General features: G+C 49.7%; 1 protein-coding gene across 1 annotated transcript; it reads right to left on the bottom strand.

Moving 5' to 3' along the window:
* Nucleotides 1-392: 392 nt before the first annotated feature.
* On the bottom strand, nucleotides 393-21,817 carry LOC127166895 (probable ubiquitin carboxyl-terminal hydrolase FAF-X). Its single transcript, XM_051112551.1, has 45 exons — nucleotides 21,430-21,817; nucleotides 19,052-19,305; nucleotides 18,653-18,798; nucleotides 18,488-18,567; nucleotides 18,278-18,390; nucleotides 17,981-18,199; nucleotides 17,492-17,607; nucleotides 17,154-17,405; nucleotides 16,921-17,059; nucleotides 16,517-16,669; nucleotides 15,885-15,989; nucleotides 15,587-15,793; nucleotides 15,363-15,499; nucleotides 15,148-15,281; nucleotides 14,975-15,062; nucleotides 14,547-14,889; nucleotides 14,176-14,271; nucleotides 13,882-14,093; nucleotides 13,103-13,343; nucleotides 12,386-12,535; nucleotides 11,949-12,069; nucleotides 11,734-11,864; nucleotides 11,353-11,631; nucleotides 11,139-11,264; nucleotides 10,913-11,050; nucleotides 10,664-10,830; nucleotides 10,003-10,111; nucleotides 9,768-9,914; nucleotides 9,521-9,667; nucleotides 9,224-9,431; nucleotides 8,733-8,953; nucleotides 8,454-8,644; nucleotides 7,998-8,171; nucleotides 7,776-7,917; nucleotides 6,940-7,699; nucleotides 6,705-6,828; nucleotides 5,192-5,417; nucleotides 4,872-5,001; nucleotides 4,581-4,766; nucleotides 4,289-4,509; nucleotides 4,112-4,200; nucleotides 3,871-4,027; nucleotides 3,241-3,453; nucleotides 2,914-3,009; nucleotides 393-2,453 (listed from the first exon to the last, which is right to left on the bottom strand). The coding sequence occupies exons 2-45, from the start codon at nucleotides 19,145-19,147 to the stop codon at nucleotides 2,316-2,318; spliced, it is 7,668 nt and encodes a 2,555-aa protein (XP_050968508.1). The 5' UTR covers nucleotides 19,148-19,305; nucleotides 21,430-21,817; the 3' UTR covers nucleotides 393-2,315.
* Between the last annotated feature and the right edge of the window lie 203 nt (nucleotides 21,818-22,020).

The raw sequence follows: 22,020 nt of genomic DNA, 5'->3' as shown, positions 1-22,020 counted from the left end.
GAGCGTTCTGGCAGATCACCTGGAGATGCGGTTCATTTGTTCTACAAGTGCAAATCCATGTTTTCTGTATCATTTGAGCTACACGTGAATGTGTGCAGCTGCGTGATTTCTCTGTCCGGAACAGACGTGAATTTATTTCATGTGTTTGCAGTGAGTGCGAGGATCATCCGTCACCGTGTGCTCAAACCTGGGCAGAGGAAAAGTTTCAAGGGAAAAAAACCCCACCTCATCCTGTCCAGTCATTTAATAATGAAGTCATTTCACCAAACACACATTCTCAGTGATGAACTCTTTCAAAGTTGCTATTTTGCTCAGAAACTCAGAATCAGCCTGATCGTTGTCCTGTCAGTACAGTGCGTTCCACAGCAGGGTCAGTGCATTACACAGACACGTAATTCAAATACCATTTATTTTTTTACCTTTAAAGTATCATTTTACAGTGTGCTGGGTTTGTACAGTGCTGATCCAGAAATATTATCCATGCACGTTTCACAAAAAGAGCTTTAGAATTCAAACTAAATGAAACCTGAAAAAGCAAAAACAAAGCAGAAGGCAAATGTCATTCTGACCAGACATTTACAAAAATGGAGCAAAAGAACCAAAACAAAATGAAGCTTGTGAGATTCTCTCTGTCACAGAGGAGGAAGTATTCTTAACAGATGGCCTGAGAGAAGGATGACCTGTAGTGCTAGTTAAGACGGTTTAACCCCTCCACCCCCGCTCACTACCCGATCGCTCTTAGCAGAGATCCGTCGAGATCCCCTTTAGGGCCGTTCAGTCTTTGTCAGGATCTCTGCAGGCCTCCGGCCGGGTTTGGCGGGCGTTTCGGGACACCCTTCGGCAAATCGGCGAGGCGTTCCGGCCGACGCGTCCCCTCCGCGAAATCTTTCGAGACACGACGATTAAACGAGCACGAGCGTGTCTTTGTAGCTCGGGTCCGAGTGTTTCTGCGTGCATTAGGTATTTACAAAATGTACCTTCCTTAGAGAAACCATCAGAAAGCTGATAAAAAGTCGAGCTTGTATTGAAATGTTTAATTTATTGTTTCTAGTGGTGCGATGCTTCTGTCATTATACGTCTGTGCAGGAAAAGAAAGGCTTCTTCGAGTGAGAACTTCACATGGCTAAAGCAGCTCCACAATCCGACCTCAAAAACAGGGCTCGCAGAACTCTGTACAGTAAATATCCTCTTAAAAAGAACAACACGAGGACAACGCTGTTTCATTCAAGCGCTCAAACTCTCGCTTCTCAAATGCAACAAAATAACCTCTATTAGAGAAAACAGCAAAATAGAATACGGCGGGCTTCCTTTTGGATTTTGGTGTTCAGACAATACGAGAGCCGCACTTCATAAATCCAGTACAGCTGATGAATCCCGGAGCGCGTCGTCCCGATGACCTCCCTGCAGATCTCCCCGGATACAGAGCAGTGTGGCCATGGCTGCATTTTCATTGGACAGGGGCGGAGGGAGTGGGCGGAGCCAAGAGGCAGACTCAGAACTAGGGCAACTGAAATTCCATTCAACGGTGGCAAAACGAGACAAGTTATTACACTTTCCAGCCCGCTGACAAAACAAATAAAACATGGACTCGAGTGCCAGAGAGTATTTAGTCTGCGGAGTAAACGTGTCAATCTGCAGCCACTTTGTCACACCAACTGCTGATGAGGTCGAAGCGGATGGACGACAAAGTGACGCCAGCTGCAGCGGTGCTAAAAACCCCCACAGAAGATCACATCACACTCCTATCAGGCTGAAGGCTTTCTGATGAATGAAGGAAAGTGCCCAAAGACTTCAGTGCCTTCTAAATCAGTGGAGTGACACCGAGTTGATCCAGAAACCCCGTGGAGTCTCACGTCACGAGGATGCAACGTTTGTCCGCCTCGGTCCACGCTGACGCAGCAAACTCATCCTCACGTACGAGCGACGCCGCTGCCTCAGGTTTCCCTTCATTCGGCTGCTGTGGTATTTATATGATGATGATGATGATGGAACTGGAGGGGATCCAAAGGTTCAGATATTTGCACACTATATACACCATCACCATTCCTGCACGCTCACGCTACAGTGACGTCTGCGCACCAAACTCGGCTCCAGGTTCATCATCGCACGCGCTCGCGTGACGGGACAGATCTAGTGCGGAGAGGAGAGACGTCAGTGCTGCAGGAGTTGGGTGGCATAGAGTACGTTAAGAGAGGGGAGCGTCTCCGTTCCCGGAGACTGCGGCAGGTGCTTGTAAGGCCTGGTCTCGCCCGACGCGGCGGCGGCGGTCCTGGAGACGAGCGGGACGTGGTCACAAGGCAAGGTGTGGGCGACTGCTACTCTTTAGTCTGGACGGGAGGGACCTCGTCGGTTCCCTCCCAGCTTTCTTGAGGCCTCTGAGGGGGCCGCTGCGGGTTATTCATGTGCTGGGCGGCCGGGCCGGTGTAGGGCTGCCCGTGAGGGTGGTTATTAGGCTGCAGAGAGACGGAACACAGCGAGAGTGAGTTCGATGAGAGAGGCTGATAATGATTTGACAGCAAGTTAAGCCAAGAGCACGCTACGAGACAGGAAGCTGCACACTCGCGGCGGACGTTACGACACGCTTCAAACTGGTGCGAAATGATGTGGCATTAAACGTTTAAGAAAACGCACATATGTACGTTCGAAGAGGTACGGAGAGTGTGAAAGAGGAGGACGGCATCAACATCTACATCCAACCCACTAATCCATACTTTTTCTCTTCGGTGTTAAACGGTTGGATCTCGTAAATGATGAATCTAGTCCTGCAATAACGGTGTGTCATAATACGCACTAACGAGAAAAGGTGCGAGACCTTCTGTCCTGTGGCGTGCACTTGGCCTTAGAGAACAATGGTGTTTGATATATGCACAGCTACTGATCAGCCGTCAGTGTGGACGAGCGTGTGGACGTCACCTGCTGATATTGCGTCCCTGGAGAATGAGGATAGAGGGCAGTGTCCTCAGGGGGCGATGAGTCGTGCTCATCGGGTGCTTCCTGATCATCTGGCTCCTGAACAAAACAAACACGTGTTGATCTAGTAAGGCGATTCTCAGGGAATGTAAGAACTGATAACACGCACACCTTGAATGCAATCCCTGTAGATGTTAACATTTTAGCATCAAAACTCTTAGCCTAAAGCTTATTAAAAATCTTATTGTATTACCTAATTTTCAAAAAACAGACTCCAACAGATTCTGTATTGATCAGGCAATGACCAGACTCGACCGACTGAGCGCTCACCTCTTCAGGACAGAGCTCACAGGCCTTGGCCAGCGTCATGCGGGCGCTGTGAGAGCGTTCTAGGAAGTACCCGTTGGACGTCTCGTTGCTCTGTACCGGCGGCGACCAGTTGTTGTAGCTGTACTGAGGGTTTCCCGTGTACGGCCTCCTCTCCAGCTCGTCGCCCAGCCATTCTACTGCCCACGTCCACTTCCGCTTCAGATCCCCGTTACTCTGCAATACATTATGAAAAACACAGTCACTACTGGCTATGGCAAAGGCTTTTTCTTTTCCAACAACATGACAGAAAAAATACATTTGATTTTCTCTCCTAAAAAACCTTCAGCGATCCTTCCGACGCCACCCGAAGAGCCAAGACTCAAACTCAGTTGCTCTTGCTTCCCTAGGATAAGTCACTTCTGCTGTTCTACTCCATCTCGATCGTTCCTGAAGAGCTACCGTCCTGCAGATTTCAGCTCCGACCCCAACCAAACACACCTGAACCGGCTCATCAAGGTGTTCATGGTTACTTGATTTCAGGCAGGTGTGTGGAGCAGAGCTGGAGCGGAAATCTTCAGGAGCAGAGCTGGAGAACCCCGCGCCGTTAAACGGATAAGTGTAAATTGCAAACCGTAAACCCGGCAGCCTCACCTGCAGGATCTGATAGGCCACGGAGCAGTTGGTGAAGAGGGCCACCATGCACTTAATGCACTGATAGGCCCGTTTCTGATAATGGTTCTTGGAGCGCTGGATGGTGTCAAAGAGCCCGTCTCGATCATCGGGAATGCCCTTCAAAACATTGTGGATCCTAAAAACAGATCAGATATGAGGACACTCGTTCTGCACGTTCCTCGCCGTTCAGATGCTCTCGTCACGCGGGTCTCCGACTCACCTGTGCGTCTGCCACGAGTCCTCGATCAGGAGGATCTGAAGCAGTAGATCCAGGTAAGGCCTCAACTCATAGGTGTAGGAATACGCCACCTGAAACCGCAGGGAACGACAGAACGTTCACCATCCGTCGGGCAACATTAAGCAGACTGTAAAGGCTGAGCGTTCGTCAGCGACTAACCTGCCAGAGCAGCTCGCTGAGGACCGTGGAGGAGAACTGCGGGTTCTCCCAGCAGCAGAAGCGCAGCAGCTTCACCGTCTCCTCGGAATTGCTGCAGTCCTCGATGATCTTCTTCACGTAGCTGGTGCGCACAAACAGGATTTCGGCCACCAGCTGCTGCAGGGGCATGATGGGTGCCGTGAGGCCGGGGTCGCCGTACGGGTTGGCCAGAGGGGGGTTACCTGCGGGGACGAAAAACAGCTGTGAGCCCGAGAGCCTTCGTTTGACGACGCACGGCGTAACGAACGCTCACCATTGATGGAGGACTGCATGCGCGACGACACGTCACAGCAACGCACCAGCTGCGACACCACCGTGTAGAGTTTGCCGAGCTCCGCGTACTGATACTTGATGGGAGGGCCGGGACCCTCGTCCAGCGCCACCAACATGAACGTGGCTGGAACGCTCAGCTTCAGCAGCTGTGTCTTTTCTGCCAGACCTGCAGCAGACGGACGGCCACCCGTTACACTTACTGACGTTTGACATGCCACGTTCACGTAAACCTTTAGAGACTTACGGCAGCCGAGAGCGAACGAGCGCTTACCCAGATTGGCGTACATGACGAAGAGGTTGAAGTACTGCTGAAGGTGGCGTCCGTGTTCTGACACTTCTCTTCTCAGTAAGTTCAGCACCGCCCGCAACAGGTGGTCGCTCAGGGTCACATTGTCACAGGCCTGCGTACAAATCACAGCATAAGTTCAGTCCCATTTTATAGAAAACTAGTAACTCCATTTCCCCTAAATGCTTCCAGTCTAAAATCATGACAAGCACAAAGAGGATCAGCCAAATGACTGGTTGAGGAATAAGGGACGCTGTCAGATCAGTTCCGAGAGCAGGTTTATCGTAGTCATTTCTCCCTCTCACCTGTGTGGACGAGCCGGGCGAGGTGACGGGAGCAGGGCAGGGTCCGTCCTGCAGGGAAAAGTGTGCGATGAACACGACGAGCTTGGCAAAAGCGCCGCGGACCTCCGCGCTCGGACACTCCAGCAAGTACTCCGAGAACCGCGTGGGGAAGGCAAAGAGGACGTTGTGTGCAAACCAGCTGCGGACATTCTTGCTGTGACGCAATAAGATGCACAGAGCATCGTACCTGAAACAAATGAAAGTCAGTCAGCGATGAGGAGAGTCAATCAGCACAACTCATACGACTGGCCCCGTCACAGACGTGCACGACTAGTCCACACGTTCGGATATGCTTTATGTTGTTTTTTTTTCTCATCTTAAAAACCATTTAGCTGAAATAACTGAAATCAGTTTTGTTGGTCCACGTAGTTTCTCCTTCAGTAATGTTTGGAAATGACCAGCGTGAGCTGGAAATAGGGCTGGGCGATATGGCCAAAAAATGATCACGATAAATTTTTTTCATATCAGCTGAATTGATAATTATCACGATAAATGTCAACTTTTTATTTCTTTCACGTTTCAAGGCCAATTTCTGCTACAACGTGAAACCTGTAAAAACCAGACGGTTAATTGTAGCTTTAAACTCTTCTTTATGGTCAGAATATGACAAACACATTATGTTTTTTGAATTGTACTTTTTCCAGTCATTTTTCCTTAACAAAATAAATATCTTAATAGAAAAAAATATAAATTTTTTAGTTCTGCATATTTTAATGAGTAATATTGTTTCAAATCAAGAAACAGGTTTGTGTTGCCTGATAATATTAATAATAATAATAATAATAATAATAATAATAATAATATTAAAAAAATGTTTGTCTTCTAGAAATACACATTTGACAGTAGCTTGAGTTCGGATGCAGATGTAGATTTATGTTCATTATCAAAATCAGTAATATCTGAAAAAAACTGTAGCAACCTCATTTTTATATGGTGAAATTTAATTGTTCTGACTGGCTGTTTTTGTTTTGTTTTTTTTGTTTTTTTAACTAACCATTGCTCTTCCGTGGTATCATCCATAGATAATAACAGTTAAAACCAATATGTAAATATGTAATATGGTTTCTACGTATTTGTATGAAAACAAAGTAGTCTAAATAGATTTAGTACAAATGCATAAACGCTATAGCTTAATATTATACTAATACTTCAGTACATTAATAATATAATACAATTCGACCAATATACGCACATTTATGACACAATACCACTGTGCAGTTAGTGTTGCTACAGTAAATCTATGGTAAATGATGGCGATTTGTAGATTAAAAAGCCTTCTGACTGCATCGTCGTGCACAGCGTGTCTCATGTTTGTCAGCGCTGATAACGATAATCATCGCCCAGCCCTACCTGCAATCAGACAATTGAAATCAACCAGTTTTAGTCATTTAGTAATTGCGTAACTTCGTTAGGTGTGTGTTTACGCTCACGACCAGCAGTGCATCAGAAGCAGCGACACACAGTAAACGCTCACCAGTCACTAGCGGGGCCTCGGACGACCTTCTTTGTGTGAAATCCGGTGCTAAACAGAAATCTAGCAGCGAGCTGTATACTAATCGTCGCTATTTCTTCGGCTTCTGGTAAAAGGTGATCTTGACCTAGAAAGACCAGAGAAGAAGAGCATCTTAATATACAACAGCAGCAGAACGTTTATGGATTGCTGGAGCGTCCTGCTACTGACTCGAGCGCATCTTCGCAAAACCACGCACCTGGCGGAGGGTTCAGGTAGACGCTATTGCAGGTCAGCAGTTTCTTAATGAACTGAAAATACTCCAGGCTGTACTGCATGCGGCTGTGCATGAACTGCACGTTCTGCTTGCGAACGCTGGCCTCGATGGCCAAGGGCATTTTGGGCTGATTCGGCCGGGGGGCGAGCGTCAGTTCGGAAATGTACTTCAACAGCTCGCCGTCGCCCCCCGCCGCGTCCATGCGCTCGTAGAACAGAATGTAGGCGTTCCACCAGCGCTTCTGCCGCCGGTACGACATGCGCTTCATCATGTGGTCGAACACCTCGCCCATGTACTCTCCACCGAAGCACTGGTTCTTCATCTCCTCGTCGTCGTCCATCTTGCACTCCGTCACGTCGCCATCGTCAAACTTGTACCAGCGGTCCTTCTGTCCGTCGCCGCCGTTGCCGTGCCGCTGGACGACGTACGAGTAATAGTGTCCGCCGCTGGCCTGACCCGAGTGCACCAGCACACCCACGAGCCGGTAACGGGAGCCGTCGTTCGGCTCGGGCTCTGCCGGCGAGTTCTCGGGGATGACCTGGCTCTCCGGCGGCACCTCGTCGCCCTCCAGCTTCGCCACGCCCGCCACCGTGTAGGGCTCCATGTCCAGCTCGCGAGGGAACTCGAAGTAATCGTTGAACTTAATCGCGCACTCGCGTTCCCAATCGTAATCGAAGCGTTTCAACTGGATGGCCAACACGGGCGGGAGATTCTTGATGAGGAGACGTTTCACCGTGTCCACCTGACGGCAAACCAGAACCAGAGGTCACCCATCTGCATTCCATTCGATCAGAGAGAATTTAGGGAACACGTCTCACCTTTTTGTTACACTTCTCACAGTGGTATGCGTTGGCTCCTTCAAGAAGATCCCCTTTGACGTACTGCTCTAAGGAGTCAAGGAGGTTTTGGTGGTTCCTGATGTCAACGTTTAATGTCGTGAAGGATTCCTCGCACTCGTACCTGTGAAAACACACACGACGCGTGTACACGAATAGAACGAATCAACATCCTTTAGAATGATTGACCAGTCCTTCAATTACCTGTGAGGACAACCCTGACAGATCTTCTGATCTGCAAACGAGCCGCCCAAGATCCTGCTGAGCATGGTGGGATGGCCGAGTGCTTTCAGCGCCTCATCCAGACTGTCCACCAGGGAATTGAAGAACTCCAGCGCGTCGTGCTGCTCTCTCAGATTCACCGGTTCCCCCCATAGCCTGCGGGGAACGTTTCAAACACAGTCGTCTTACTTCACGTGGATTAAAGGTGCAGTGTCTCCCATTTCTGAGCCACTAGCGTCACCAAACAGAATGAAAAAATAAACTCGTGTCCCCCCCTCCCCCATCGGCCGCTGGTCAAACAAACGGGCCTCGAACTCGAGCCAAAACGTACAGCTGTCTCTGGATATTAAGCCTGAGAAAGGATTTAATCTCCCCCACAAACTATACACACAAAATGCATTTTAAACTCCTACAGAGAGAATTCACGGCTGCTCGTACCTGAACTGTTTCCAGAAGCCTCGGGGCACGTAGTACTGCAGACGGGACGCGGCGAGGTGGCCGAAGATGACCTGCAGATGCCGCAGCACTCCGATGTTGTACTCCTTGCGGTCCTCGGCCTTATTGAGAGAGGGCTTGTCATCAAACTGGTGATGATAACTGAACACATCATCCCTGGGGTCCACATTACTCTGCAGCACAATGACGTACATTCAGACCTGTTTCAACCGACTTCATCTCTGCACTAAGGGCTTTCGGTACGTCGCGCGCACGTTTTACCTCGTTGTCCTGCTTTTCATCTCCGGACATGTCGTCGTCGATGTCGCTGCCGGTGCCTTCGATGGCCAGGATGCCGTTTCGGATGGGCGGGATCATGTAAAGCTGCTGAATCACGGAGTTCATGTAGCACGTGGCTCCTGCGTTCTTCAGACCCACGAAGCCTTTGGTCGGCCGCGGCCCCACCGGAGGCAGATACTCCCACTCCGCGAGAGCCTCGCAACCTGAGACCAGACGCATTTGGTTAAAACGCGTTATGAGCCTCTTGTGTGTGAAACAGGAGCAGAGCAATGCATTTCTACAGAAGACTGCAATTTATAAAAGATTTAAGCCATGTTTCATGAAAGAGACTCACTGATACGCTAAAAGCAAACAGGCCCAAATCTGCACAGCTGAAAACAAACTATTAGGATCAAATCACAGGTCTGTGTTCAATCTGCAGGCAAAGGCCTTCACATCAGCTGATTTACGCAAGACTCAATAAATCCACGTGCCTAGATAGTACATGTCTGTGAGCGTGTCGACGATCTGCTTGAGGTTGCGCACGCAGCCGACGGCAAGCGCCACCAGCAGCTCGAAGCCGGCGTTTATAGACGCGGGGCTGCCGCACACCGGTATGGCCTGCTCCGCCGGGAACTCGCCGCTCTTCACGTACTGCAGGTACACGTTAGACGCCGGGAAGATGAAATCATCGATCAGTTCCTGTGAGAGACACAGACAGCCACAAATGAAGAGAACGTCCTCTTCGCAACACATCTGCATAAACACGAATCGAAGTACAGGCCGTTCACCTTTATCAGATTCGCGCCTCCTTTCTCGCAGCCGATGTAGAACTTTTTCTCCGGGGTCTGAAAGGCCAGCAGCTCTTTGGTGACGCCCAGATGACCCTCCAGAATCGTCTCCTCCACGCCCGTCTCTCCTGTACTCTTCACCTCATCCTGAACGTCCGTGAAAGAAACGACCAGAAGGAAAGCGAGTTAAAGCCGCCACTCCTTCCCATTCCTCATGTGTCGAGTCAGAGTGTTGCGGTGAACTCACCCGGATTCTCTTGAGCCAGTCGATCTCGTTGTTGAGCAGCACTTCGGCGTTGGGCAGGTTTATGTTGCTGTTGTACGCGTAGTTGAGTAAGTGGCGTAAGAGGGTGAAGTAATCGCCGGCGTGCTTTGCTCTTTCCTTAGCCGTACTCTGAAACGGAAGCGAACAGTTCTCACACGACTGCCGTCTAAAGCGATCAAACATCCTCCCACACTGGTGTATGTGACGCTGTACTCACTCCCAGAACAGTGAAGAGGAGGGTGATGAAGAACAGGAGGGGTCTGTGTCCCATACAGCACCTGGTGGCCATGAGGAAGAACTGCTCCTGTGCCATCTGACGCACAGCCCTGAAAACACAAAGAAATACAGGCAGGTTCTTCAGCGACAATCTTCACTGATTTTTCTGTGTCTTTTCTCACGTGTAGCGTTAGATGTCACGATAAACAGCCTCAGCTGTTTTTAAAACAAAATACTGATTACTTTAAAAACAAATACTAACTAAACCTCTCAGTCGTTTAACCACAGGGTGTGTCTTTCAGCATATCTTAACATCTTGAGACAAGTCATAAACTCTTAATAATTAATAAACTCTTAATTGTGCTTAATGTAAGCACGAAGACACCCGGAAGGGAAGCGACAAACTGTTCATATGGAGCAAAATCCACTTACACTTACACCTTTATTCTTCTAGAACAGTTATACACACTCTTATACTGAATATTTCATAGTGCTTCAACAAAAATTGGAGCTGTGCATTTCTGCTTTTAAACCCTTCAGTCTATTAGGCGTCCGCTGTAAGTACATTTACTGTAAAGGCATTTTATATTCAATTTACAAACTGAGCGGAGACGTCTCTGTGCGAGTCATCGCAGAAACGCCCCGTTCCCGTAAGCACGTACTTGCTCTGGCAGTGCAGCAGCAGGTCGATGATGAAGGTCTGCCAGGCTTTTTCTTTGCTGAGCGTGTCGAGGGCCGTAGGGAGCAGAGCGAAACACAAGGTCATGACCTCCAGCGCCTCGCAGCACACCTGCTCGTCTTCAGCGTCCGGCTCGTTACCCGCGTTAGTCTGCGGAACGACAGATGCACGCTTAAACGAGAAATCAAAACAGCAACGGACAGCGATGAGCGCTGATGAACCGTGAACATGCCTTCTCGTAGATCTTGCTGATCTCCTCGTTCGAGCTGAAGACCAGATGCACCATCCCACAACCCGAAGCCCACACGATCTTCTGCACGGCTCGGATCACGCAGATGTCTGGGATGTACTTTGAAGCCTGGAAGAAGTTCTGTACAACGGAGGAAAACAACAAAGTCGTGAATATCAGCGTGAAGCGGGCCCCGTACCGCAGCTCTAAACTGGTGAAGATCAGGAACCTCGTCAGAGATCTGCTGGGCCAGCCGGATGGCCACGTTGCGCAGCATGCATTCGGAGGCGGGATTGGGAATGCTCTGGAGAGCGTTCTGTAGCACCAGAGCCTGTTCATGCGTCGCCTGGTTGATCTGGAAGACAAACACACAGTCATATCACCATGGAAAAAAAAAAAAAAAAAGTGTTAAATCTCAAGTCTCGTCATAGCGTGAGCCGCACCGGTGACGCCGGGTTGGTTCCCTCCACCACAGGCTGACAGGCCTCCGCTACGGCCTTCACGTGCCCGAACCCGATGGCGGTGAGCAGAAGCTTGGCGATCTTGAGGGCGTTCAGGTAGGCGCCACGCCTCGTCTCCATGTCCGCGTTGGGAAGGAAGTTGTTCCTAGTGAGCATGCCCAGAACCAGAGGCAGACCGCCGCTCTTCAGGAAGTTGTACTGGAAGTCACTGGCGTCGTCTCCCAGCGTTCCACTGGCTGGCATCAGCAGGGCATACACCACCTAAGACCAGACAAACCAGATTTGCTCCAAATCCTAGTGTGATTATGATGTTTGCAGGTGCAGAAGCACACGAACAATAGTTTTGCAGCAACGTGAAGATACCTCCGTGAGGTAGAGCACTTGTGAAGGGGACTGGCCGAAGAAACGCGAATCCAGAGTGGGACTCAGACTGTTCTCTCCCAGCTTGGCGTGATCCAAACATATCGCTCGCAGGTTCTCCACTGTAGTGTTGTCTGTGAACGCAAGGAGCACATTTCAGTGACGTTTAACGGCAGATGGCACGTTACGGGGCGAGTCGTCACGGCCTTTGCCGGTACCTGGAGGCATGAGCTTCATGAGCACTCGAGCTCCGTCTCGCAGTAACGGCATGTTCAAGGTGCAACCCAGATCAGCGATCTGCCACAGGAAGGAGATATAGCGCAGATGCAGCGACATGATCTGAGGAGAGAGGAACAACATTCGCCTCAACAACATGTGCTGACAGACTCGACTGTGATTCAGACCAGAAATTAAAATTCTGGCCGATAAACTAATAACCAATAAATGGCTGATTTTCCACAGGATTTTGTCAAAATCAGTGACTCAGAAATAGAACACTAATAACTTAAATCAATTGTTTTACATATAAAATATGGATTAGAAAAAAAAAAAGTTTTCATAAAGTTTTAAGAGTGTGAAATGTTCTCCCGTCTAATATGCTGCATGGCTCATTCAGACCTGAGGTTATTAAATGAAGCACAAACACGGTTCTCACCACTCCCGGCAAGCAGCTCTCCACTTCGGGGTTCGGCCCGTCGCTGTAGTGGTTTCCGTGATTTCCGGGTGAGCCGGTGGACGAGTCGGACGAGCTGTCGGGGCTGGAGGGCATGTTGGAGCTGACCTGCGTGAGCTTCGCTGTGATGAGCTACGGAAAGAGTCAGTCGAGTCTGTTAGCAGCTCATCTCTGGACACGACATACAGAAGCTTCATGTCAAATATCAACATATATTTACTAGGGCTGTCCTCGACTACAGATTTTTACTGGTCGACTAGTAGTTGTGCATTAGTTGACTAATCGCATGTTTATTAACAAACCATTTAAATCATAACAACGAGACTTTAAGTGCCTGCATAGCCTACAAAGCGTTCAAGTGCACGTGAAAGCTTGCCACAGCGCATCGGCAGAAGTAACGATTACGAACGTGTCTGGGAAAAACAGTAAGGACAGTAACATTTTAATAAACTAGCGCTTTCTTTGAGTCTGACTTAAGAGATGCGACACTGGCTCGTCTATATGCATGTTTTATACAGATTACATAATCAGCGATTATTTGTTTTCCATTTGAATCGGTTGATTTGAAAGTAGACATTTCACTCTCTACAAATATTCGATTTTTGTAATGTCTGTAATACACGTTCTCGTCGACTAAGGTTAGCCGACTATTACGGGACAGCCCCAATATTTACACATTCGGACATCTGTAACGCTCACAGTTTTATCTTTGAGGTTGAGCTGCCCAATCAGCCGGCGGTCGTCAGCAGGGTCCACGATCTCTCCGCCGATGAACAGCTCCACTTTGGTGTGCGTGCTGTTGGCTTTGATGCGAGAGAGGATGCAGCGGCGGACCGAGCCGATGGTGTCGTTGGTGTGGGACCAGATGTCCAAGTCGTCCACCTGACGGCCCTGATTGGGAAACCTCACCACCAGGGTGATGTGCTTCCCTCGGAACGCCCTGGAACGCAGAGACGGACAATATGAGAAAGCTATTCACGTTTTTGTCATTGTTGACTTCCTACTATAAGAGTTCATTTGACAGACTTTCAAGTCAGGCATGAAATGTAAATTCATCCTATTTAATGCATCTTTTAGATCACGTGCTGAAGAATTCATTTGTGCGCGTTTCATTTTTAAAAATGTTCGACCTTGTTTAATGAAACTATCATAACTAGATCTTCCAGTGAAGTGTGACTCTTCTGGTGATGTATGCAGGATTTCTCTAGATTTCTTAAACTCTGCATACCCTCTTTGAGTGCCAAACTCACATCTCATCATCCAGTCGACAATGCATGCACAGAACCAAGCCCGCCCAACATTAGGATACTCCGTTACATTCAGATGTGCATCACAATACAGAAGAAAATATCTGCCGCTACTTCTGTTTGATTGCAACTTCAGACTGTTCACCCTGACTGCACTGTGTCAGCGCATTGTGGAATCGATCCCATGACCAGCTAAACTACAGAAAGGTTTCGTGTCGCTGCAGCAGGCACCTGGACATGGGCAGGATGGTCCTCTCCTCATGGTAGTCGCTGTCACACTCGTTGATGTACTCTTTGAGCACCGTGAGAACGCGAACCATACGTATGGCCTCCTGTCTGGCACAGTTAATGCTGTCCTTATCGCCGTCCAGCACACACAGCGTGTCGTACGAGGCCTTGAGGCGGTCGAAACACGACTGGATGAAGTCCTCGTGGATCTCTACCTGTGAACGAAAACGGCACCGGATCAGACGTGATTTAACGGCGTGTCAACGGCTGGCGGTCGGGCGAGGAAGGCGAGCTCACCTGATTCACTTGCAGTTTTGGTCCGAGGTTGGTGTATATTTCTTTCAGCAGGTCTATTGCTCGTGTGGCGATGTCATCGCTGCCTTGAATCACAACCTGTGGAGAAGAAATGAAACGACAGTAAAAACAAGATCTCAATGAGGCCGTAAGAGACTGGCCAAATTTTCAGACTTTATCAATTCATTTAAATGTACTGCTTTGCCACAATTGTATTTTTTTTTTATTGAGAGAATCACAGATTTGAATTTAAATATTAGGAAACATCAGACACGTTGAAAACAGTTAAGAGATGATCCGAGCACATGGCGGCCCGCTCGCGTGGAGACCGGCGGCTCGTCTGAACTGAACACACTTTAATTCACAGGTTTTACCCTCCAGAGGTAGTCGAGTCCGATCAGCTCCAGGTCGTCCATCATGTACGCCCGGCGTTTGGCCACCAGCTTGCCCTCTCTGCAGTTGACGGCTTTGAAGAAGCGCTCGAAGCACTTCATGCCGTTCTCCGTGAGCAGCGTGGGGTCCAGCTGCAGCACGTTGTTCTCAAAAAAGTCCTTGTTGATGTCCGGGTCCAGATCCGGCTCGTCACCCATCAGTTTGGAGTACCACTTAAAGCAGGCCTCGCGGTCGCACAGGAAGACGGCGTTCTCCGCCAGACACTTCCAGATCTGCTTGGCCTGTGGAGCGCAAAGCCACAGCTGGCCGTCCTTCAGCAGAAACCTGGACACGGGTCACGAACGTTAGAAACTCCTCAGTGACGAAAACACCTTCTCCTGTGAGTGCGCGTAAGAAAGACATCACTGACCTCAGGAAATTGAGTCTCTCTTGTACTTCCTGCACGTGGCTGTAGCGGCTGCCCACTCGGACCGTCTGAGGATCAAACCCTGGATGCTCTGAGAGACAGAATTACGATCAGAGTTCGCCTACACTTAAACCGGAAGTAAAAATGACGGATATGCGGTTAGGCGACACACGCACCTTTCGAGAACTGCCTCATGTTCTCCATGTACGCAGACAGGTTCTCGGCCACCAGCGTGACGAGCGCGTGATTGTGCTGAAGCTGGTTGATCAGATCGTGGCGGTAGAAGACGTGTGGACTCCTCTGCGTCTGACTGCACGAGAAACAAATGACAGTCGCGCACCCCGACAGACAGACAGGACACCGTCGCGAAGACGCCTGCTCAGTGACTCACCTGAGGTTCTGAGGAGCTTCTCCAAACAAGCTGCAGATCTCCCTGATCTGCTTCAGAGCTGGAATCACCCACTTGTCGTTCGTCCGAAGCTCCTCGATGAAACGGTCGATCCACTGCATCTTCTGCGTGTCGCGGTCCTGCGAGACAGCGAAAAGAAAGCCGGCGGTGAGTGACGGCACGCGGGCGCGCGGCGGGAAGAGATGCGCTCGGACTCGAGGTCAGACCTGCGAGCAGCTGTAGTCCAGGATCTTGATGTGGGCGCTCAAAGCCTGGTCCATGATGTCGACGGGGACGTCGTCGCTGTGAGCCAAGTTCCACAGCAGGTTGAGCACTTTGTGAGCCATCACTCCGTCCTTATCGTCCTCCGCCAGCCTGCGGATCAACTCCAGAAGCTTCTCCCGCTGCTTTTTACCGGCGTTCGTCCAACTGGCCTGCATCACAGAGACAAGAATCAGGCCGGTTATCACGGCGTCCTCTCTCAGCAACAAAAGCGTCCCGTATTACGTGACGGCGGCCGCTCACCTTGAAGCAGTCAAACAGGTGATCGAGCTGCTCCGGGGAAAAATCCCACGCCAGCTTGGCCAACAGATCGTGGACGTTCTTGACGATCGCTTCATGTTTACCGGCCTGAGAAAACACGACACTGTCAATAGTTTACCTTAACTTATCTTCAACAGACTGAAAGCAATCAAATGTAAATCCAAACTAAAGTGTTACACATATATGCTCCTTTCTGCTGCTGGAGCCCGTTCCTGAACCACAGAAAAAATGGTTTTCTAAAAGCTTTCTGGTCTGGAACAAGGAAACTATTCTGTCAGGGCACAGGACGGAAAAGCGTTTTGCCACCAGGGAAAGTTTTCCCAGAGGTAACAACAGTTTAGGCAGCTGACAACTGCATTAACACCTGTGGGAAGGAGTCGTTCTTTACTGTACAACAATAAAAGCAATGTAATGTCAGAAAACGGACGTTAAAAACAGCTCGATATGTTCTATGAAGATCAATGCGATATTAGCAGAGGAAAATATGTAGAGAAATCCTAACCTGTCGGCTTCATTCAGAGCAGCGCCAGTGTGATCAAGGCACTGAAGTCCCGTCACACTACTGGTAACTGCAGTTAGGTTAGTCGTGTCATTACTGTGATATGGTGACGTACCTGAGCCGCCCAGATGTTGTCCAGGTCCTGCAGGGTCAGAGCTTTCTCCTTAATGACAAAGCGCAGGATCTTCTCCAGCTTCTCCACGTACTGCGGCTGGTGCAGACTGTCTCTCAGCACGATGGACAGAATGTTGTTCTGCTGAATCCATTCCTGACGGACAAACAACATCATGAGCATTTCCTGTAGCAGCACATGACTGAGTATAGGAAGCATCTCACACGCGCACACACACAGCTCAGATGTCCCCTTCAGTTAAATCTACTGGTACGTAGGACACAGCTGAGCTGCGTTTGTCTTTCTCTTTGGGCTGTAGATCAGAAAGTTTATGGTGTGTTTCCATGTCGTATGTAATGTGACGGTGATTGATCGATGGATCGATCGTGTATTGATTGCGCTCTTACGGCCATACGCTCCGCCGTCAGCCACTCCTCTTCCTCCGGGTTCCCGTGCCGGTGGGTGTAATACGACACGCTTGAGATCACCTTGTTCACTTCATTCAGCGCATTCATTTTTCCATTAAAAGAGGAAATCTGCAACAACCTATAAAGCAGACGCGAGCAGATTAGACTAGTCACGAGTTCAGATAAACGTAACTAGTAAATCATCAAGCGGGGAGCGCGAGGAGACGGCTTACCTAAGGATCATTTTTAACCTGAAGATTTCCAAGTTCTTGACGGTTTCTTCTTGACCCGGAACTCTAGACGCCAGGTTCTTCAAGGACTTTATGATCATGGACAGAGCATCGTTCTTGGCCTCGTTCTTGGCCTCTTTCTTCAGCTCCTCGTCTGTGAGGTTCTCCAGAAACTGTGGAACCATCTCGATTACGGGTAAGAAAAACTTTTTCACCGTGTGCAAAGTCAAGAATTCGTAGCACTGGCCGAAAGGTCTGGAAAACAACCAAGAAACGATAAGACTCAGCAGAACACGCAGCAGCTCAAACGCAGAAACGAACGTGAATGCAGAGGAACGTACTTGATGAGAGCTGCGATGATCTGCACGTTGAGAGCCTGGCCGCTCATGAAGCGATCGTGCAGAATCTGGAACCCGTTCAACGTCCCAAACTTATTGATGAGATCCACCAGCCAACCCTGAACCAGAGACACGGACGAAAAGATCACGACCAAACCAAACCACTCTGCTTACGTTCAAACATTGCGGCGGCGTGTTTATTTTAAACTCTCTTTAAATAGACGCTGTCATATCTCCTTACGCCAGCAGCTACTTTCTTAAGAAGAGCTTAATTTGTGTTGAATGTTTTTAATCAAATACACCACTTCAGTGCAAATGAGCTACTGTTTCTGAGCTGACATCATCCTGTCTGAGCAGGACTGCTTGTGTTTGTTAAATACTCATTTTTGAACTAGCGACTGATTGGTAAGAGAGAGATCTTCATAAACGCCCCAAAAGCGTCGCTCCATCACTTTCGGTTGCGATCGGGAGATCAGAAGCACAGTGTCGTACCTTAGGAGAGCGCGGGTCGGGCGGCCGGGCGAACAGCTCATCGTCGGCGAGCTGCGCTCCCGCAGGGACGCTCTCAGACGGACGCGTGCCGTTGTAAATGTGGAACTTGCAGTGCGGGTTCGTCGCCATGGCCAGCAGCTCGAGCAGAGGAAACCAATCCTGAGCCAGTTTGACCACGCAGAGCTCGATCAGACGGTGAGTGTTATTGATGATGCACCTCTGCAACGGACGACAACAACAGATCAACATCAGGACGTCAGGAGAGCTGTCCAATCACAGACGAAAAGAAAAACTCACGTGGATCTCAAACTTCCAGCCGCTCACGGCCTCGTCCGTCAGGATTTTGGTGAACGAGATCGTCAGACCGTCGCGGAAAAACCTCTGACACGCCTCGCACCTCACGTCGAGCCCTGAACATCACAACAAACCGCAAAACACCCAATGACTCCAGCTGAACACGACATCCCACCCGTATTTGATAGGCGTTCATCACTTGTGACATCTGACCTTTTTTACTGAGATCTATAGCAGCTTCGAGCAGCACCTCCAGCTCTCCTTTAGGCAGGACCGGAACCACCCAGCGCGGCCTGAACCACAGAAAACCACACAAACACACGTTAACTTCACACGGACAGACAACCAACACAATGCGAGATCGACGCCGCTGCTGACCGGTTGATCATGTCGTCCAGCTTGGCCAGGTCTGTGTGGGGGAAGGCAGGCTCCTCCTCTTCCTGTGTGGGCGGGGCCTCCGCCTGCCCCTGTTCCTCTGGCGGACTGATGGGTGACGCCTCATTGGAGGAGTTCGGAGAGGGCGTCTAAACACACAACAACAACAACAGGAAGTTGAAATTTATGCAGTTTATCGATGCCTTCAGTTAATATGGAAAACCGATCAGCGAGTCTAGTAAGTAACTAATGATGAGAATCGGTTGGGTGCTTAACTAACTGTTCAGCAGTGGCTAGCTGATTAGTGGGTAGGTTGACTAATGAATTGTTTTAAGAGCTTCTCAAAAACATTTTAGCGTGTTGTACTTTAATGCGGTAACACTGAACTGATGTGAGTCACACCTGGTTCTGGGGCAGCAGGGTTTGGTTCTGGCCGTCCGGCGCTTGGCTCTGGCTCTCGTTGCCCCCCACGGGCGAGCCGCGGGTGGTGGCCGTCATGCTCGACGTGGGGCAGATCTTTGCAATCTTGTCCGTTTATGTGGCGGGAGCCGGGCGAGAATCTACTGCCCGGGCGGCAGCGGGGCGTTTCCGGCGGTTGAGGGAGCGAGATCGAAGCACCTGGAGCTCAGGCCGAGCCGCAGAGAACATCGCATTACCTGCAAGACACACAGAAACACAGATTCAGAGAACCGCCGAGCGCTCGGAAACGGGTTCGAGTTTAACCGGCTGTGCTGCGACCGTGCGGATCAGATGCCGCTGCTAACTTTAACCGGTGAACAGCAGCTGCCGTCGTCCGTCCAAACAGACGCGAGCGGTCAAGACGAGACTCGCACGTATAAAAACACACCGGATGCGTTTGTTCTGTCCGTGATCATCAGACGCGTGTTCGCCGCGTGTCTGCCCTGTCGCTCAGATCTATTTCAGGACTGTGTGTTAGTCCAGTGCGTGTGTGTTTGGTTTATATATCCTGGTGGGGACTTCAACCTTAATTCACACAGTCTCATGGGGACTCGTGTCACGGTGGGGACCTAAACTGAGGTGCCCATGGGTACAAAAGTTTTTTTGAGAAAGTAAAAAAGCAGAAAGTTTCCTGTGACGGCTAGGGCGACAGAAAATATGGTTTGTGCAGTATAAAAACCATCACGCCTATGAGAGTCCCTACAAGGACAGCAGACCAGACGTGTGTGTCGCTGCACTTTAATGAATCAAATGTCCTCACTAATATAGAGATTCATTAAAAAAGGATGTAAAAAAGGCTCACAGACACCCCAGATGATGTTTGAGTCTAGTGACGGTTCAGAGGCGGAACATCACGAGTCTCATGAATGCAGAACTAAACCGGTATCACACAGTTAACCAGGAGAAAGTGACATGGTAACATACAGCTCTCTGCGCACACTGAGAGTCCTGAGGAACATCTGCACGCGTGTTCGAGGTCCTGCACACGTCACACGCTTCAGCGCGTTCAGGAAGTGAAAGGAACACAACATCCTGTCACACAGGTGTCCTCTGCTTTCTTATGGCTTCACATGAAAAACACAAAAGTAACAGTCACAGCAAATAAACGACCGAGTCCTAATCAAACAGTAAATAGAGCTGCTGGTATCAGACATGATGTTAAAAACACGTCTGGTTTCACCTGACAGATTCTCACGATCCTGAAAACAGGTTCTTGAGTTCAGCACAGTCATTCAGAGACTCAAACCCAGAAAACAACATCCAGTCCAGATCTGCTCATGTCTGATCTGTGCATTTGATGCAAGACTTCATTATGTAACACGTCTCACATCTCAAACACTGAAGACTCTCAGTGTATTTACCATCAGACACTGGTGCACAATCACAACACACACATGTAGCATGTGAATCTGCGCTCAGTATTGATATGACGAGCTGTCAACTGATCCAGACAGAACACACAGCGCTTTACACTAAATAGAGTCTGGTGACATTCGGCTTATTTCATAAACATCAGCTGTTTCCTCGCATTCCCGTCAGCTACACACACACACACACACACACACACACACACACACACACACACACACACATCTGTTTACAGACATGCAGCAACAGCCACGGTATTCCTTCATGTTCTCGTTTCGGTGACAGTCGCAGCAAAACGACCTGCTTCATTAGCAGTTTAACGTCAAGAATCACTTTTATGGCCCAGAGGCCGGTTTCTGACACTAGCATTAGCATTGCGCTCCGCTCGCCTTATTCACGTTTATTTTCCCGCAGAGAAACCGAACAAACACGGACACACTCAAACACCCGCACTGAACAGTGTTTCACCCTGATTAGAGTTTGAGTCCGTCACTGTGTTCGTGTGTGTGTATGTGTGTGTTATTGAGGCCTGTTAGCCTCTGTGCTAATGTGCTAAGCGCTGCTCCACCTCATTAATGGCGCGCCGCTCGCGCTCTCTGTCGCCCGCTAAACGCCCTGACGCGCCCGTGAATCATGTCACAGCCGTTAAACCCGCTCCCGAACACCCTCTGTCAGCCTTACCGCGAACGGAAGCTCAGGGCAGGCCGTGTTTGAGCGGCTCCTCTGAGTGAGTGAGTGTCAGCAGCCATTTTGCTCCGCAGACTCACACAAACCGGCTTCGTACGAGCGGATAACCGTGTCAGACGCGCATCCGCGGGTGTCTCTCGGACATTCGCGCGGATTTCTCAGTCCGTCTCACGCGTGAGCTCGAGTTTTTGGTGTCGTTCAGGCGCGCTCCGGTCACTTAACAAAGAGAAACGCGCACCGAGCGCGGCTCCACAAACATCACTCACCGACAACCGGGCGCGACTGTCCGCTGCTCTCGCGCTTGTCCGCCGCGAGTCTCTGCAGTCCGCGGCTCGAACGTCTGTGTTTCGCGGGAGTTCTCGCGCATTCGCGGCTCCGCGCGCTGCCTTCACTGTCTCGTCTGCTCGTTTCGGGTGTTTTTCCTGCGTCACCAGCCGCCCCCCCTACGACACCCGTCCAGCCTCAGTCCATCACACCACTAACTACACCAACACTGACTAACCCGGTTAACGGGCAGCAGAGGGACGATTTTAATGCTCAGTGGATATTTCGTGTTGTTTTTTTGTTTTTTTTCTATAAATGTCCCGCACCGGACCGGCCTGTTTGATGTTTCAGTGTCTGCGGCTGCGTCTCAAAACCTAGTGCGCTGCCTACTGAGACACTACACACACACACACACACACACACACACACACACACACACACACACACACACACACACACACACACACACACACACACACACACTGCGAACACTCCAGATCTGTGTGAATAGTTATCAGAGGTTTGATCAGACGGTAAATGTGTCTAAAAGATCACAGATGTGAGAGTGTGTGTTGTTGTTTTTGTTGTTGTTC

The sequence above is a fragment of the Labeo rohita genome, chromosome 6 (genome assembly GCF_022985175.1).
Source record: "Labeo rohita strain BAU-BD-2019 chromosome 6, IGBB_LRoh.1.0, whole genome shotgun sequence".
Taxonomy (NCBI): domain Eukaryota; kingdom Metazoa; phylum Chordata; class Actinopteri; order Cypriniformes; family Cyprinidae; genus Labeo; species Labeo rohita.
Note: the sequence above shows the minus strand (reverse complement) of the source record. Positions and strands in the feature narration are given on the sequence as shown.